The 18,959-nt window shown below is 36.8% G+C and overlaps 1 protein-coding gene and 1 long non-coding RNA gene across 2 annotated transcripts; one reads left to right on the top strand and one right to left on the bottom strand.

Moving 5' to 3' along the window:
* The first annotated feature begins 542 nt into the window (after positions 1-542).
* LOC110042497 (cation channel sperm-associated auxiliary subunit epsilon-like) lies at positions 543-18,881 on the top strand. Its single transcript, XM_020747879.2, has 30 exons — positions 543-627; positions 988-1,118; positions 1,842-1,934; positions 2,431-2,488; positions 2,858-2,905; positions 3,387-3,421; positions 3,947-4,019; positions 4,104-4,221; positions 4,911-4,978; positions 5,348-5,383; positions 5,611-5,700; positions 6,378-6,458; positions 6,851-6,926; positions 7,456-7,551; positions 8,257-8,340; positions 8,622-8,701; positions 9,176-9,258; positions 9,914-9,989; positions 10,091-10,156; positions 10,258-10,305; positions 10,933-11,016; positions 11,761-11,810; positions 11,949-12,024; positions 12,275-12,373; positions 12,714-12,784; positions 13,185-13,284; positions 14,392-14,475; positions 14,829-14,983; positions 16,738-16,938; positions 18,234-18,881. The coding sequence occupies exons 1-30, from the start codon at positions 568-570 to the stop codon at positions 18,451-18,453; spliced, it is 2,640 nt and encodes an 879-aa protein (XP_020603538.2). The 5' UTR covers positions 543-567; the 3' UTR covers positions 18,454-18,881.
* LOC149109979 (uncharacterized) lies at positions 2,555-12,297 on the bottom strand. The gene is made up of 3 exons (XR_016208027.1): positions 12,251-12,297; positions 10,886-11,096; positions 2,555-4,218 (listed from the first exon to the last, which is right to left on the bottom strand). It is a non-coding gene; the product is annotated as an uncharacterized LOC149109979 (long non-coding RNA).
* Positions 18,882-18,959: the final 78 nt, after the last annotated feature.

The raw sequence follows: 18,959 nt of genomic DNA, 5'->3' as shown, positions 1-18,959 counted from the left end.
TATACATTTGAATTACTTTTGTAACATTCCAGTGGAGGCAAAACAAAAGCCGTTACGACTGGTGATATTTTGATGAGAGTGTACTAAACGTTCAGAGTTCAACGCTAAATATTGTGTTTTGTCTTATTGTGTCTTGTCCTAAGGGGTCATTAGACCAATTTGTCTTCAGTTGGTGTACCAGCGTTAACAAAAGTGGGTTTAAAGCTTCATACATTTTTAATAAGTGAAAAATGGTTTTGGTCAAGAGAGGTTGGTTATGCATATCTGACTAGTAATATTTGTTGTAAGTTGTACCTGCTTGTTTGAAAAAGCTCCTAAACTGGGATTAGAAGTTGACTGCAATTTTAATAATTTTTTAAGTATTTTCCTTGGATAAAAGCAACCTTTTGATGATGATGATAATGTGTAGAGTTACACATTATCATCACATTATGAAAATACACACTAGAACATCTCAATGAACAGTTGCAGAGCAGAAGTTAAAATCCTGTTTTCCCTGGACGGGCTTAGTAACTTGCTTTGATCCTATTTCATAGTGAAAGTAAAGAAGAGTTCAGATTGTGGATTATGGACCCAAAACACATGTCAGATGCTGAAAAGAATGGAACAGCTTTATTTCCATCTCAAGTATGTTCTTTTGTAAACAAATTAACTAGACAAAAGAAATGTTCCAGTTTCTTTTTGGTTATGTGACCTGTTGAAAATATAAGATCCTTGAACATTTTCAAATGACACTTTGTTATTGCTGTTCACATAATTATTGCTGCTACCTACCCATATAAGCTGGCATCATACATTAACTTGTTAACCTCGAGTTTTTAAAAATTCCTTCTCTGTTATTATTGCTATACATCTGAATCAACTATATCTTCCAGGCTGCCTGAAAGACAAGGTCATAAATTTATTTTTCTCTCACCCAGAGGTTTGAAAAGAATGAAAAGTTGTCTTTTTATGTTGGTGATCAGATTGCGTGCATTTTTATTGCAGTTTTCAAGGCAGCTGAGTGAGGTTTTCTTCCAACTTGGACAGAAACCATTTGTGAGAGCTAAAGTGGGTTACAGGTTTATTAACTGGGATCAGTTACAGATTTTCAATCAGTCATTTAGTGTGATACATGGGTATGCAAACTGCCATCTTTTGTACCTCATTATCAAAACTGTATGATATCAAGTTATTATCTGGACTTCTGTTTTTGTAATATTTATATAAATATTGAAAAAAAACCTCTCTTTATCTGTGGGTTTTACTTCAATTTGAGTTTTGTGCAGGAAAATAACCTTACAGAAATTATAAAGCTGTTATAGGTTTTAACCTTTGCATAAAAAAAAAATTGCATTTAGGTTTGTCAAAAGGAAAAACTGTCAGTGTCAACCAGCACACCAAAAGAATCTAGTGGTACTTGAATGTAGAGCTTGATAACAATGTGTTTAGTCATTCTAGGAGATTCACCATGTGTGAAGTTTGGGCAAGGTCACTGTATGAATTAAATTACTGGGAAACTCAGAAAACCATTAACGCTTTACTTCTGATTTGATTTTGACAGGTCAGTGGTGTACTGACCAATCACAATAAAGTTCAGGACACGCAAGCAATCCTCAAAACCACAAACTAATTACCATTGCTGTTTGCCGTTTAGTTTTCTTGCACTTTATCAGCTTTTTCGTCACTACACAATGACATTCTATAAATATTTCTGGTGTTCACAGTTTTCTTAGTTTTACAATAAAACTTAAAGAACATTTTTGTCTATCAGATGAATTTCAGTATTGACACACTCATTCATGACTGTCATGGAACACTGCAGCTGTAAACACCCATACATAACATTCTGTTTGCTTTAGCTGCTGGCAGTTGTCTATAGATGGTGTCAGTAATCATCAGGTGACGGCATCGATAGATGGACAGTCTATTGCCCTCCATGACCACTTTATCAGGTTGGTTAAAAAAAATATACTGCAAGGCCTTGCGGCCATCAAAACATTCAAATGAGTTACACAATTCTTCCTGTTTCTGTGCCGTAAGGTTCCCAAAGTTAAAAATAGTTGAATTGTTTAAAGTGCAAAGAAAATCGTTTTCAAACTGGCCTCTCTGGACTGCTGTGAATCTCATGTGCTAGGCCAAAAATCAGTCTCACTAGTTGCCAAAAAATGTTTTAGCAGGATTAATTAATTTGAGACATTTTCCCCCAAAAAGCTTCATTTTCCTGTCAGGCAAGCAAAGTATAGAATCCACTAAACCCGCCTAAAAAATCCACTAGCCTCCAGCTATTGGACACCAGTTTTTCTGCACACTGTTTACATGCCTCATTTCAGCCATATTTACTTCCCGTCATGATCAAGAACTTCTAAGAAGACTGTTTCTGAGAAATAAACTTGAGTAATTGTATAATTTTACCAATAATGTCACTATAAATTGTTTAATCTCTTGCAGAAGGAGTTCTGTTCAGTTACTAAAAACCAAGTTTCACTTTTCAGTTTCCAATAATGAGGTGTGTTAACTGCATTTTTAACCTGTTGCATTATCCAAGAAAATATCCACACCCCGCCAGAAAAGGTTTTTTTTTTAAATCTGAGCGCTACACCCCACCTTTCAGAAAGTTTTTGCTTTATATATACTTTTCTTTGAACCTTTTGGCCTGTGAGTCTCTCACATGTCCCTTGGAAGTTCCATGTTCCATAGCTTTGGTTCAAGGTATTTTCCTGAGATGATTTGGAATGTTCCCCATAGAATCAAGTGTGGCAATGGTTGCTTGGGACTGGAATGGACTTTTCCATACAGTGTATTCTGCTTGTGTGTTTTTTTTTTGTTTGTTTTTTGTTTTGTTTTTTTCTCATCAGCGGTGATTGTTGTTTCTCAGGTGATTTTGAGAGGGAGCAATCAGCACAAACAGCCTGTTATTGTTCAGGTATGACTTAAGATTGTATTATAAAAACATTAGTTCTTGGCGTTGTCATTTACATTGCAACATATCAATTGATGTTGGTCTTCATTGTGACTTTCTAAATTAACTCTCGCTATGGGAGAAGCCTCAGGGCTAAAAAAAGCCTGAACTTCAGCTCACCTAAATTCTTAGTTTGCTCTCTGTTGATATAGGTGGCCGACAACATCCCTGAGCTCTTGCCCATTAGGTAAATGAGAATGGAAAGCTATTTGTCTAGCAAGAAAATCTACTTGTCCTGGACAAGCGGACAGTACTTTTTTCGATCCCTGATGCCTCTCTCTTAGAAGGCAGACAGTCAGAGTCACTCCTGAGGGTGCTTGCCTCAGGGGGAGTAAAATGATTTTCTGGGAGTGAAGTGTTGCTAATAGTAAGTGACTGAAGATCTGAACACTTATAATTTATGTCAGTGACGGTTTGATTTGACTTAATCCTTTGTTGATCTCAGGATCCATGTGCTCCTCATGTTGCTCTCTTTATAAGGTAAGTCTTTGCAGTGATTGCCGTACAGGTACACATAGGGACTTAAAGATACAGCATTTAGTCTATTCGGGTCGTCTGGTTATTTAGCTCTTGAATTCTGAAGATTGCTTGAAATCAAATTTTCCCATACAATGTCAGCACATGAATCAGACATGTTGATTGGTAGAAACCTCATTAAAATTATATGACTTCCTTTAATTTAGTTATTATGGCTTCTTGACTCCAAGAATAACTGTCAGGCATTTCCTTAGGTGTTAAAAGAAGTCCCTTAACACAACTATTCTTTTAATGTGATCAGATTTTAAATGCTGGGCCATTCATGGTCTAACCAGAGGTGTTGTGCTTTCACACCAAAGTCTCACACTTAATATAAAAGAAATGTACACCAACAAGTGAGGAATGACTGTTTAGAGATTAGTAATGAAAGGTTTGCGATCTGTTGTCTTTAGAATCAGTGTAGATGAGTGAAATCCCTGGTATCTAGCTGAAATACATTTATTTGTTAAAATGCTTGTCTCTTTTCAGTTCAAAGTGTTTGTTTACTCAAGACAACTTTGCTACTTCTGTGGAGCTGAGAGTGTCATCCAGCTTACTGATGGTACGTATTACTTTACATATCTCCTACTGCATTTCATGGGTGACAGTTTGTCATAGAATTTGTCTTCTATCTCACTACCTCCAGCAGTCTGAGGCAACTGTCAAGTTGGCTGTGTTTTCTGGTGGAAACCTTGTTGTTCTTCTGCAATCAGGCAGAGTTCTTGTGTTTAATGGAACAACGCAAACTTGGGGTGATCCATCTGGTGAGAATAAAAGGTTTTTCTTCTCTTCATTAAAATAATAGATAAGATCGAATCTGATGATCATAACTTGCATTAAATTTTGATGTTCACAACTTGTATCACAACTTGTATTTTATGTTCACAACTTGTATTTCTATATTGCTTAACCCCATCTATGCCTTTAAGAAACTGCATAGTTTTTTGTTTTTCATTGGGAACAACATAAGAGTCAATACAGTAGATATACTAGAAATTTCACCAAAATTGCTACTAATTTTGAATAATTTTGCTCAAGATGTCTGGTTCTTCAAATTTCATGTTTTAAGACAACATACAGTACATGTAGTTTCCTGTTTCCTAGTAACTGTAAAACTTGAATGTCCGGACACAAGAATTCAAGGGGGTTACTCTCTGTAGTGACCTCTAGGAGGAGGCTCTGCCTGAAAAGGGTACCTTTTTTAAATTAAAGTTAAACGAAAGGGGTACTTTTTCTGTCAAAGTGGTATACAAAAGGGTACTTAAGGGGTTGGTCCACGGGGCAGAGCCTCCCCTTATAGAACTTTTTGTAGAGTATGATTCCCCTCCAACTGGGGACTAGAAGGAGCCAGGACATATTGACATGTGAATCTAAACCATTTCAGATTTTAACTGAAACCCTCAATACACTTTGAAGTGTTTTTCTTTTTCTTTTTGCCTTGATCGGACTACAGGTTTGTTGCAGGTGGGGTTAAATTACTTGGCATCACAAAAGAAGTGCTTTGCAGGTGCACATAGTAAGGTAGAAACTCCATTCTGATATTTTGGCTGAATTAAGGACTAACAAACTTTTAAAAGTTAGGGTTGTATGATAGCAACCAGTGAGCAGGTCACATGTTTTGCTTGTATATTTTTTTTGTAATCTCAACGTGTCATCTACCAAGCTGCATCCTGTTGGGATTTGTTCTTCGGGTCTTTTCAATTTGTACTGTAGTCATTTATACGCACGCCATTTCACTAGTTCTCCCCATCCATATGTTTGCATAGACAAACTCAGTGAGAGAGTTGTGAGTGCTGAAAACTTTATCCTTCTCTATGTGTATTTTCTCTGTCTTTCAAAACTGATTCCTTTATTTTTTGCTACCTACACTTTTTATTTTTCACTTCATAGATCATGATGACTCTTGTTGTAGGATGGTCAAATAAGGTGTGGTCTTTGCATTTCAAATGGCTTATAGAGTGAACACAATGTCTTTCATCTTTAAAACCTGAGAAATATTTGCTATTGGATTCACATGCATGCATACTTGGACTGTAATTATCTGCCCAATAAAATTTCTGCTAATGCCATGTCAAGGGCTGTTTGGAGGGCCACACAAAATAAGTGCCATTTTTCTTCAAATTTAATGTAATGATTGATTTGCTCTATTGCAGACTAATGGCAGCGGGATTTACTTTTCAACAGACAGTGGAATTTCTTTCCAGCAACTTTATTTTCCTACACTAAGTTTCACTGTTATTTCTGTAAGTACATAGTTCTTATAACACCAATCATTGTGAAAAGTGACCAGTTACTCACTCAGCCAAGTTATAGAGAATCATCCTCAACTTACATGTATCTTACTACTGTAAATTTGAAAGCTTCTGTTGTTAAATTAAAGAAGTTAGTATATTGGATATTTACGCTTCTTACACAAGTTTACAGTTAAGACACTTGAACCATGAACAATTGAAATTTTTTGTACACTTGACATTTTTTGGTGACTAAAGAATGAATGCTTTTCATTTAATGTACAAGATTTGCATTTTTTACATTGTAAAAACGTTAAACATCCTTGTTAATACTAAGGGCCCTAAGTTCTTTTAGCTAACAAAAATGTTCAGTGTTCAGTATAGATCTGTTACATTCCACGAAATAAATAATTGTATCTGGTCTTTCTTGCTCAGTATCTGTCTGGGAGGTGTTAAGGGTGGGGAAGACCTGATCACTAGATGTTACGTTCCATTCCATACTGATATCTTACTGGGAAAATTGACTTGCATAGCCATTAATGTTGAAAATTCCCAAAACCAAGTCACACAAAGCTGAAAAAACTAAATGGCCATTCTAAACTGTATATGTACCAGATTACTAGAAGCTGATGCCTATTACAGATGATCTTATATCATAGGGTGTATGAGGAAGCTTTGTTTCTTTTTAGGTGCAACATGTTGAAATACACTGTTTGTTTCCCATCGCAACATTTCTGGTAAATGCCACAGGTTATGGCGGCCAACAAGAGGTATAACTGTCACAAGTTGTATACTTTTCTTATCCTAGTATTTGTATTTCCAATATTTTCTTTATAAGTATTTTCTAAATATTCTGACCCAAGTTTACACAGCACTGTAAGGTCTAAACACTCAACTTTTCTGGCAAAGCATGCTTAAGATTCCCCCAGCATTTTTTCATCCCTTTTTTCTTGTGTTGCACTAGCTATCAGAATTAATTTGGGCTTTTTAACATGTTTCTGTTTGATTTTTGCAATGGCATTGGTCTTGTCTTTTTCCATCAGTTCCATGTTCAGGCATCATGGCATTAATGTAAGGGGTTCTAGTCGACAAACGTTTTGTTGATAATTTATTGTTATTTAATTATTCTGAGAAGTCTTGTATTATTTTGCACTTTGTTTAGATGCTCTTTCTACAGTACAATTTTGCAGAAGAAATTTGGGTGAAAGAGGAATTCAAACTTCTCAGCTTTAATCAAGGTATGTGAGCAGATATTTACCGGTCTGGCAGATGAGCACTTATCTGAAGTTATTGTAATTGCACAGTAAGAAGGCATGGTTTGATAGTACCTGAGTGTGCAGCCGGTGCAATCATCTAACCCTCAAAAAGTGATAAGACTGTATTGTTATTTTAATCTTTGGGAGATGCACTGCATGCGAGCTTGTCACATTTTTAGGGGTCAAAAGCATTCTTTAAACAGCCCCAGCCAACCCCACAAAGGCGATAATATTTACGTGTGACAAAAATGCCTTTAGTAGTAGTTTCTGGTAGAAATTAAATGTTTTATACCCAAAATTTGTGTAGCCAAATTATTTGTGATCAATGAACACCTTATCATACAGTTTATAGTACTATAATGAAGCAAGGTCACTATGATTGTGACTGAGAGTTTTATGTTATAATTAACCAGCTATGAAGGTCAGTATGCAACTTGAAATGTATTCTTCCATATAGTTCAGGCAGTTCTTTTTTTTCTAATTTAAATGTTTTGGTTGTTTCTTCTTGTAGATCTCCAAATCATGTTTTCCTTTATTCCTCCAAGTACACAGTTTGTGATTGCTTGGAGTAAGAAAATGTTTGTGTTTGGAAGATTGAATGATACAGGTAAGTAAGTTGCCCACATAATATATGTGTCCTATGAACAAGTTATATTGTGCACACAATTTTCCTCTTAAGCAAAAGTACTTCTGTCGCTGGTCAAGGTAAAAGGCTAAAAAAAAACAGCAGAAGCTGAAAATTTTCGAAAAAAATTGGGTTAATTGACACTTTTGCTATCTTGCAATTTTGGAGATTTTTAAACCTAATATCTGCTTCAATATTACATCCCAGAGCTAAAATTTCACCACGTGATTCGCAAGCATGATGTCTTACGCTATATGCATTTAGTCTTTGCTAACAAGGTTAAGAGTGCACCATGTCTACTGGCAGCCACACCAGTGTTACATTGTCAATGAAAATGTAAATGAAGGGTAAACAAAATGTAAGTTGTACAAAATCTGTAACACTTCTTTGAAGTAGTTCCAAGTCACATGTTGAGTTGGTAACATATGATGTCCAGTGGAACTCCAATTAATGTAATAACCAGCACGCCACCAAAATGTGATCATGTTTCTTAAGATAGACATACTAAATGGATCTGTGACTAGTAAGAATGGTCGGCTCAGGTTTCTTCAGGGCAAACAGAAATGGCCACGAGTAGAAGGTGGTCTTAAGGCAAGTCTAGTGTATGAGTGTAAGGGCGATCTTCTGCTTAGTCAGGCGTGGCCATTAGATTATGTGTCACTGTTATTTTATGTTATTTGATTACAGGGAGTGTTTTCAAGTTGAAGAGACAGGACAATCTCACTGAATTCATGCTTGGTGACAATGAAACTATAGTGTCTGTAATAACAGGTATGAAGACTGGATTAATGATTGAGATCGGATTTCTCCTTACCTTTTTATTTATTATCAAGACAGGTAGGTGGTGAGAATTAAAACATCATCAACAATGAGTTATTTGTTACAATAATTGATGTGGTGCTTAAAAACTAACAAAAAAAGAGTTGACACTGATTATGTAGAAAAATCTTGAAACTGGAAGTTTTTCTGTTCCTCAGCTGTGAGTAAAAATGCACTTGTTATAAATATACCACAAACTATTGGTTAATTATTTTCAAAATAATACCTTTCAGGTGGACATTGTGATTTTGCAGTACACTTGTCAAACAACCGGATGTTATATGGAAGAGCATTTGTTGGACATGTGGTTGAGGTAAACATCAATATAACATAATATGTTATTCTGAATTGAACACAGTCACAGGGTTGTTGTAGAGGTTTGAAGTTGGTGGTAATGGCATAATTGCTGGAACGGGTGGCTGATTTTGCCACCCAGCAGAGTAGCCATCCAAGGTCATGAAGGTAGAAGATGATTTTGGTCGGCAAGGCGGCCACTTTCAAGCTTTTTTTTTTTTTAACAACCCTGTGCACTGTTAACAAATGTCGTGTAAATATTAACCTTTTATGTTCCTTGCATCTTTCACAATCTTACACAGTCACTCATTCTATTCGAGTGAGTTTTCTTTTATGGTTTTGAAGCCAAAATTTTCCTTGCCTCTAAATTACTTCCCAAAATATAGGTTACAAAACACTATAAAGATGGAAATGCATGTATTGTTCAGCCCTCCTTTCGTATTATTGTTTGTGTCTTTGGTTTTGATTTCATCTTTCTTTTTATTTCTCCCAGCTTTTTACTGGAGAAGAACCCTCTTCAAATTTGACAGCAATGTTTGATGTGTTTGGGTCGTTGCTTCTGATTACCAGTGAAGGGTCAGTTTTTGGTTTAAAAGAGTTTCTTCAGTGAACAAACATTGTGAGCAAATTGTTGCTGATACACTAACTTTCCTTTTAATGTTTTTGTCATACTGGACATGTATCAAGAAATGCAGTATTTGAACTTACAGTCCTTTTAAGAGAAGAACTTGAGGCCACGTTCAACATATCAATATTCTAACATGGCTCCGAGGCTTTCAGGAGAAAATTGCAATTTTTAAGTTTCTGTTGTCCCTCAATTCATGCAGTTAAGTGGCCTTGCTCTCCATGAGTTCTGGTAGCACAGTGGATAGAGCGCCCGCCCGGTATTCGGGAGGTCATGGGTTCAATTCCTGTCAGGGACTCAGATTTTTCTTTGTCCCACGCTCGTGTCATGTTGATCAGTTCACTTTTCACATTGCATCTAAGTAGTTGCGAAATGTTTACATTTTGTGATGTCTTACATGAAACAAAACAAAAAACGCAAACAAACTCTCGCGAGTGCGTAGTACGGACTGAAAAACCGTTTTAAAGAAAACACCACTAAAGATAGAAGTTTGTCCTGAAAGCCTTGGAGCCATGTTAGGATATTGATATATCGAAAGTGGGCTGTTGCAATCTTTAAGAGCCAGTACACATAAAGATTATTTGTCTGTTTTTTCACTCATTTCAGAGAAAATGTGAAAAGGAGAAAGCTACCACTTGAAAATGAAGTTTTAAATGCTGTGTATCCACACACATCATGTCCGGTCAGGCTGATCTGTAAAGAATTCTCTGTTTTTTTTGTTAAGCTTTTAGAACTGTAAACAACTGTTTTGTAACTATCCAACTCTGAATTTTGTACTTTTAGTATCTGGAATTCACGACTAACATCAGTCCGGAGTTACATTTCATTGACAAAGGAGATGAAACAAAGGTTTGTACTTGAGTACAGTGCATTTAATTGAGGTGCATAACTTGATGAGTAAATTGTTTTAATGAAGGCATCATCCAGTGTTGTGTTTGTATCTGCCTTAGGTGTGGGCACAACTCATGTATCCCAGGGCTGTACCTAATGGAATCATGGTATGGACAATTTAGATAATAAAGTTACAAGTCAATTATTTGTAACAAACCAGTTAATTATCAATTATTGGAAGAGGTTGGGCAAAATATGGTGATTTGTCAGTGGCAAGCAGATAATTGCAAATAATTGATCTGTGAGACTCTGACAAATTATGATATTTTGCGAAAACCGAGTTCAATAACTGTTTTATCATTCAATCACCAAGTTTGTTTCTATATTTTAAATCACTCTCTGACAGCTCAGGAAAGCGATCCGCCGTTTTTTCACGCAAAAGTGTGGTTATAGTAAATTACCCATGAATAGGCTTTAAGAAGTATTTGCCTGGAAATGTGCAGTTAAATGGAAGTCTGTGTAACAAACGGCAGGCAAATACTACTTAAACCTTATTTGTTTAGCAGAACTGTTATAATCTTGTTCTTAATTTATTGTTTAACATACTCTTAACTCCACAGATACTACTAGTATTTTATCATTTTTGTCAAGCACATTTAACATGAGCTTCCTCGGCAGTGACTCGGAAGATTGTGCAAGCACACCTCGTGTTACCGTGTTGTTGACATGATAAAATATATTACTTACTTGCTTTACCGTGGCAAGTTCAATAAATTAGTTGCATTACGTTGTAGCTGGAAATTTCGAGTGATGATGTTCTCCAGATCAGCAGTGAAGAGAACGTGGAATATTATCCAGGAATCGTGACAGTGAACAAGGTTTGTTAGCTGATCCCAAGAGTAACATATATCAACATGAAAACTCTTTTTACCGTGTTGATACATTGGCAAGCAGACAGCTGATGAGAATAAAGAAAATAATCAGCTGGTATATGTCCATGATATACCATTAAACTCTTAGAACTAGAATTCAAAGTGACGGATAACAATCAGGAGGGGTTTAATAGAAAGTTCCTCTTGCATGGGCGATTTTCAAGGAGGTATAAGGCTCCGGTCAAATGGCGTATGATAGTGGATGTTAGTTATAGCACACGTTTCCCTTTAAACTCCAACCATTATGCACTATCATCAATTATTATGTGGCTAGCTCCGTGAGCGGGCAAGATGAATCAAATCCTGCGCTGTGATTGGCTACCCCAGCAGGTAAGATAGAGCTATCTTGCCCGCACGGGACTACCCGTCGTGTCCCGCAAGAAAAAGTTCCCCGAAAGCCATACAATAAATCCTTTATTGAATAAGCTTGTTCGGTCACGATGGCTGGATATTGGCCTCGTTCTTTCTTTGCGAGTTTATGGACCTCGACTCCGTCTTGGTCCATAAACACGCTAAAAAAGAACTTGGCCAATATCCAGCCATCTTGACCTCACACTTGGTCAATAACCCATACATATTTGAGGAGATTCAACTATCGTCAACTATCATGCGCCGTTTGACCCGGGCCTAATTCTATCATGACAATTAAGGTTCATTTATATTTTTTTGCTTTTTTCCTTCATGTGCTAGACATTCACATTCAAATACAACCTAAGAAATGGAACCTCTCTGCCAAAAAGGCAAGTCCAGGGCAAGTCGTTCAATTAATTTGATTTATGTTCATTGTTTTACATTGCATCAAGATGTGACATGTACCATGTCAACATTTCTCTGAGTCAACAATGTAAAATGTTGAATACACATTTTCCATTCTATAGTGCCTACAAATCCGCTACAGTTGCAGTGTTGCTGTTTCCAAATGTTGGAGGATTGACTTGTGAAAATACACTTCAGGTAATGGTAGACCGTTTAGAGCTGAATGTTTCTGTATGAATTTCTATGTACCCTTTTGCATGGCTTTTCTGAGGTAAGCTTTTAAAGGGAGACACGGCAGATGTAAGAAAACTTTGCTCTGATACATCAATTGATGTCATGAGTGTTTCGTAACATAAGTGTCTTTTGGTGTTCAGTGATATAACTTGCATGACTTTCGCGATCATGGCTGTTATATAAATCATACCATTGTCATCTGTATTGTATGTAGGTGCTGCACATCTACATTGGGTGTCAACCATTAACGAGTATTGTCATTAGGAACTGCACTTCACAAGCTGGCGATGCACCCGCACCACTGCTATCTGAGGTATTTGTGTTTTTTTTTTGTAGGGGAGGGGGGGGGGGGGGAGGGGTTGCGAGGGGTAGCTTCCTGTTACAGGAACCTGGGGTTCATAATAGACCAGATGACCAGCTAGGCTTGATTAGTCTTAAATCATTTCCTGCTGGAACCCCATTTTCGACTATTTGCATGTAGATAATTATATATTTTTGATGCAAATAAAGTTGTTATAAATAAATAAATAAATAAATAAATAAATAAATAAATAAACATAGTGTAAATAAGATTGTGTTACAAAATACGGTGACTAATGTTGTTGTTTGAGGCATGTTTAAGAATCAGTACACTGACAAGTGGTACTTTATAGGTGAGAGGTCGCGATGAAGAATGCCGTTTGAGTGGCAGCACATCTGCAAGTTTTAAGTTGGTGGTGGATCTGTAAGTAATGTCACACCTCACTGGTGGTGATTCTATTCTCATTGTTGTGATATTGCGAGAAAGGTTCATGTTCATGGAAACGGAGATCAGTATAACGCTTTTTAATTAGTAAAATTAGGAAACTGATCCTTACGACAGGGGAAAGAGATGACAACAGAAATTAAACAAAAAAAAAAAATAAACTGCAAAATATATTTCACATCATTTGATTTCGGTTTTTATCTCCTCTCCCTGCCGTAAGGATCTGTTTCCTAATGTCATTTATTATTCCAACATTTGTCCAGTTCCTATGATAGATCTGGCGCTCCTCACTGTTTTGTCACTGTGGTTTTGCCGTTAGTATAAGTTTTGAAAAAATCATATTTGTTGAGTAAAGTGGTTTGATTTCTTGGTCTGATAGGTATGAAGGAGATAGGTTTGTACAAGAGGTGCACACAGACTATGTAGTGTGGGAAGAAACAGGAAGAACGGACTATGGCTACACCGCAACTATGAGTGAGGTATGAATTGTACTTCTCAGCGGGTTAATCAGAAAAATACGTCTAGCGGTCTATCGCGAATGCCGTTCTCTTATTGGCTAAACTAATCGCTATCTATTCTGTTGTAGACAGTGAGTAGCGTAGCAGTGAGTAGCGTAGCAGTGAGTAGCGTAGCAGTGAGTAGCGTAGCAGTGAGTAGCGTAGCAGTGAGTAGCGTAGCAGTGAGTAGCGTAGCAGTGAGTAGCGTAGCAGTGAGACTATGTGCGGTTGCTAAAGGAGATCAGTCATGAAATTTGGAGTTATTTTGGCTACGTACAAAATTACCTAAGGCGTTAAGTTAAAGGAAACTTGAAAAGAGTAGTTTATAATTATACCATAACGGAACAAGGATGGAGAAGATTAACACAGATTACAAACTGAATTTCAAGCTGAACTTTTCAACATGCGCAAATCGTGAAGTAGCTCCTTTAACAAAATGACGGCCGCTTCTTTGCCGCGTTTTCTAAGTGTCCGTGAAGAGGATTTAGATAAAGTTTTGAACGACTAGTAGATTTATACTAAAACAATTAGATTGTGAAAAGTGAACTGGTCAACATGACACGTGCGTGGGACAAAGAAAAAATCTGAGTCCCGACAGGAATCGAACCCATGATTATTCGATTATTTGCTATGCATTACAGTTAATCTTTAATCTTTAATCTTTAATCTTTAATCTTTAATCTTTAATCTTTAATCTTTAATCTTTAATCTTTAATCTTTAATCTTTAATCTTTAATCTTTAATCTTTAATCTTTAATCTTTAATCTTTAATCTTTAATCTTTAATCTTTAATCTTTAATCTTTAATCTTTAATCTTTAATCTTTAATCTTTAATCTTTAATCTTTAATCTTTAATCTTTAATCTTTAATACAAATTCCAAATTACATTACATTGAACAAGTCAATCCAATGAATTTGAGGACAGCTTAAAACAGAATACAAGATTCCTTAATATAAGCCGCCTTAGTTGACGCAGCTTGAGTCAACTATCACGCGATAGGAATCCTTGAGAGCGAATACTTTAATTGTTAAATAGAGCTAGTACCACTGTACTTTACTTTTTACTCGTGGTTACCGTTGGTTTGGCAGGCCGGGTGTTTATCTGAAGCACAGACGTGGAGGAAGCTGACAGGCAATAACTCTGAAGATTTAAACAGCATTTGGACACAAAATGTAGGCAACGTTCCGTGCTATTAACCATTACTTATTTGAGTCTATACATGGTTTTGTTAAACCTAATTCAACTAGAATATGTTTGTAATTTCAAAAGTCATGTAATTCATATAAAAGGCCATTTCCGAGTTACCGTGTGCGTCTGTTTCAAAACGAGTCCTCGTCCAAAACCTTTCATATTATAATGAGTTTGGTTTACATGAAAACGAACTTGAACACGGAACACATTTTCATATGAATGGTTTGGCATGAAGACTCGTTTTGATACCGAGGCAAGAGCGTACTCGGAAATGTCCCGACAAAGCGAAGTTGTTAACTTTGCGGTGGGTATAACTTGGAAAATCCTGTTTCAGACTTATCGAAGCTGTTTTGAGTCAGCCAACAATGGAAAGGCATTTGATGGAAGCCAACCGTATGAGATTCTAAACTCCACAGGAATCTCTCAGCTGGTATTTCAGGGCTCAGGGACCTTTCATTTTAAGCTCAGAGTTGTTGGTACTCATTTGAGGTGAGCCTTCATTTAAAATAGTTTTCTGGGAAATTTTGCTGGGTAAAAAGTACTACTGAAAGAGTGATAGTCACTCTTTTGACCCTCAGCGCAATCAACTATTAATAGAAAGTAGGGAAAATATTGTGTGTTTTGGGGAAAGAGCATGACCACAGTAACTTATGCTAATATGTAGGGCAGAATGACAACATACTCTTAGAAATTCGCCGTGCTGTCAGAAACCTTGTCCGTCTGGAGTTTTCCACAAGTTATCACACACCATTTTGTTAAACTCCTGCATTGATAATTTCTTAATTTCTGGCAAAGTATCTTTGGAATTCCTTGCCTTAAATAGCAGGGTGACTTATGTACATGAAGTGTTTTAGTTCTACTTTTGCAAGGTCAGTGAGTCTGAATTGCATTGCGCATCTCTACTGCTACTACTAGTCTACTACTACGCAGAATATCGCGCAGAATATCGCGCACATAAAGAAAATGGCGGCTTTTTTAAACGACTTGGCTTGCAAGAGACAAATCATCGTTTTTTTCTTGGAAACGAGTACCAGGACCTAACGATTTTTTCATCTTTCTATACAGTGAATAAAGACCCATTTCTATTGCAGAGTAAAAACGTATTACTTAAAGTGAAAGGATAGCTAGCACTCGTAAAAGATAATATGTGGCCTCAAGAACACTGCGTGCTTGGAACATATTGAATCGGTGTCGACTAAATCAGGTTGCCTTTATCATGAAACGTACATCAAATTGCTCCTTAACATTGATGTAATACATCCATTGTTGTATTTCACGTTGACCCGTCTCCCTATTTTTCTGCTCTCACAGAGCGTGTAATAAATGATTTAAATATAAACATTTCTGAAAGCTGATAATTTAAGGAATTATTGGGTTGATTGAAGGTCTTTCCGCTCCTAAGCGAATACCGGGACCCCACTTTTTATTTCAAAATTTAAGTTCTCTTGATACAAGTAGCCAACAGGTAAAGTTTGAAAAAAGTTCTATTGTGAGTTTTATTTTGATGGAATTATCTTAGCCACCCCTGCAATTACATTCTGCTCCTTTCCAATTCATTTCGGCTATCTTTTTTTTTTTTTCAAGTTAGGGAACGGACCCTGTCACAGACGAAAATTATGCTAACCCTTTCCGATTTTATGCCAAAACGCCACTACCCTTGTTTTTACTGTTACTTCTGTAAGAGCTGGTTATTTGATCGAGACGGAGAATTTTTATTTATTTATTTATTTATTTATTTATTTATTACAGATTCACTCCACTAAATTACAAACAGATAAAAAATTAAATTAAAATTAATCGCTCCTATAAAGAAAAGTTGTGGAGAAGGAGACAACTAAAAGCGCTGATGCACCATACTAGGGATGCCTCCTCTAGTAAAAGTATAAGAAAAATATATACAAGTATAAGAATAGATGTTCTAGCTATCCTTAATAAAGCTTAAAACATTCTTTTTAAAAGTTAACTATTTGATTCTCTAATATGATTAGTTAAACCACTCCATTCATCAACAATACGGTTTTAAAAAAACTATATTTGAAACCATTAGTTCTACTAAAATTTGGAGTAAGGCCTGTGCGTCATTTTTCCCCAAGTCATAACCCGTGTTTCTGTCCGTCCTTACAAAATATGAGCTTATTTGATGTGTATATCGTTATGGCCATTGATTACATTGAAGATTAGCTAGAGACAGGAGCGCCTGTATTGCCATATTTCTTAGTGCTGTGCTTTTTCCGTCCACGCAGTTTCTGTCAGCTGACCACTCATTTCTCATTGGACGTGTCAGACACCGAAGGCAAAGATTACTTACCGCAGCTTGTGTCGGTTGTTGTGGTGACGCTTGGTAGTACTGTGCTGCTTTACATCAGCTTTAAACACTATACCAAGAAAACACTGAACAGACACATGGAGGATGAGGAGGAACAAAAAAGACTAGTGGAACTCAAGTAAGTCATGATCTGTACAATCAATAGGCAGGCGATGTACTTGATTACGTTTGTTTCCCTGTGTGCCTCTGGTTTCTTGTTTTCTCCCGCTTGCTAGCTATTTGCTACATCTCTTTTTGTTCAAGTTCCGCGAGGTTTATAGCATTTTTTTACGGTGTCCATAGTGGTTTATTTGGTGGATCTTTTTTAATTCTTTATAGTGCAATAATTGACAACTTGTTATTATCAAAAACACAAGTTGACGTCAGTTTTTCATGCGTCTGTCCTGTTATTGACAATGAATTTCGTCATAACATTGTCCCAGGGGGGTACTCCGAATTTCAAGTGGCAGGGATGATCTAAGGAGTGTTTTGGGTAGGAAAATTTCGACAAGTATTTTTTTTCTTCAGTTAAGTTATCTGCTATAGTGACTTCAGACGGCACACGAACGCCTTCCTTCAGGCCATCTTGCGTCACTCTTCAGTAGCGGAAGCATTCATGAGTTTTGTTTTTTAGTTACTGTTTGCCTGCACAGTCATACGTGCGGACAGTTTTTTCATCAATTCGCCCTGGAATGATATTAGAATATATTTTATGCCGTGAACAAAGTCATGACGGATGCAACATAGTTTATCAAGCATGACAATCATTTATCTAATAATAATTTGTAAATAACTTTGTTGGGTTGTTCGTAATGTTCTTACCCAGGGTAGTCTTGTTTAGAGTTGTCATTCTGCATAATGTTATTGTTGTAACAGAATATTTTCTTGGGTGTCTCAAGTGTTGTTACAATGGCCACCAGGTTCTCACTCGAGACGGTGTGATGAATAAACGAACACAAACGTGCCATTACTAATGTTTCTATTTTTCGTGTTGTATCATTTAATGCTTTCTGAAAATTTTTGTGGCTTGGAAATTCGGCATGGGATTTTTTTAGGGTTAAATTTTGGTCCAGGGAGTTTTTTTGGGTTTCGTTTGAAGCCCTAGGGATTTTTGGGGGGTTTTGATTTTGCCCCCATTCGATCATCCCTGTCATTTGAAATCCGGAGTGCCCCCCTGGGAACATTGTCAAAGTAGCTGTGGATCTATGAGCAATAGCCGAGTGGATTCGCAAGCTACTTTGACAATGTTATGACGAAATTCAGCTGCGAAGTCCCGGGTCCTTGGATTTGGGGACCCCACCTTGCTACTACGTCGATATATGGCCGCTCCGTTTAGCCTGAACCAAAGCTCACCGAGTAGCTTTCTTGATGTAAGAACCCCGTTGAGTAAAAGTTAACAGAGTTCTATGCATTTTCATTTGCCTTTTGTTGTAGGGGTCTGTTTTCCGCCTTCCAGCAGAGAGAAGGTGACACAGGACAACGGCGATCCACAAACAAAAGTCACAATGTACTGCGCTTCTCGGGAACCGCCATGCTCATGTGCAATAAACTGCCTCAAGAGTGTCTCGCAGACTATGAAACTATGTTAAAGTCGCCTGGACCAAGTAAAGATTCTTTGAGATCTAGAACGTCTACAGGCAGTAATAACAGCTAATTCAGTGGTCTTGGAGTTTTTACTTTCCTAGAGTACACGTTCAAAAGAAAAACTCGTCCCTATTACATATTGCTTTGGGAAATGTTGACAAACACGAAAAACACATCGTCAAAGGCTTTTGTTTGAACGGCAACACGATTATATGTTATTATTGGTTACTCAGCCAGTCAAACTTAACACTTACATGGTTAAAAACCAGGGCTTTCACGTTCAACCTGTTGTTTAAAATTGACTCACACAGTATTACTTGGACACGCTTTCGGCTTTGGGTCAAGAACATCTAATAAACAATATATCAAACTAATGCTGAGATCAGATGCCTGAATATTTTAGAGGTCCGCCAATGAAGTGAAGCTGTCGTCCTTATTTTCAATGGTCTCAATAAAACTCCCGTGGTATTGGTTATCACCTTGAGTTAGACCTAGAAACATATGCGCATTTTACTTTTGACTATTTTTTTTTTTTTTTTTTTGCCGTAACGATCTAGAAAAAAAAAAGAAAAGACT

This window comes from Orbicella faveolata, unplaced genomic scaffold, assembly GCF_042242905.1.
Source record: "Orbicella faveolata isolate gen_17 unplaced genomic scaffold, um_ofav_v1 contig_24, whole genome shotgun sequence".
NCBI lineage: Eukaryota > Metazoa > Cnidaria > Anthozoa > Scleractinia > Merulinidae > Orbicella > Orbicella faveolata.
This window is presented reverse-complemented; position numbering and strand designations above follow the sequence as displayed.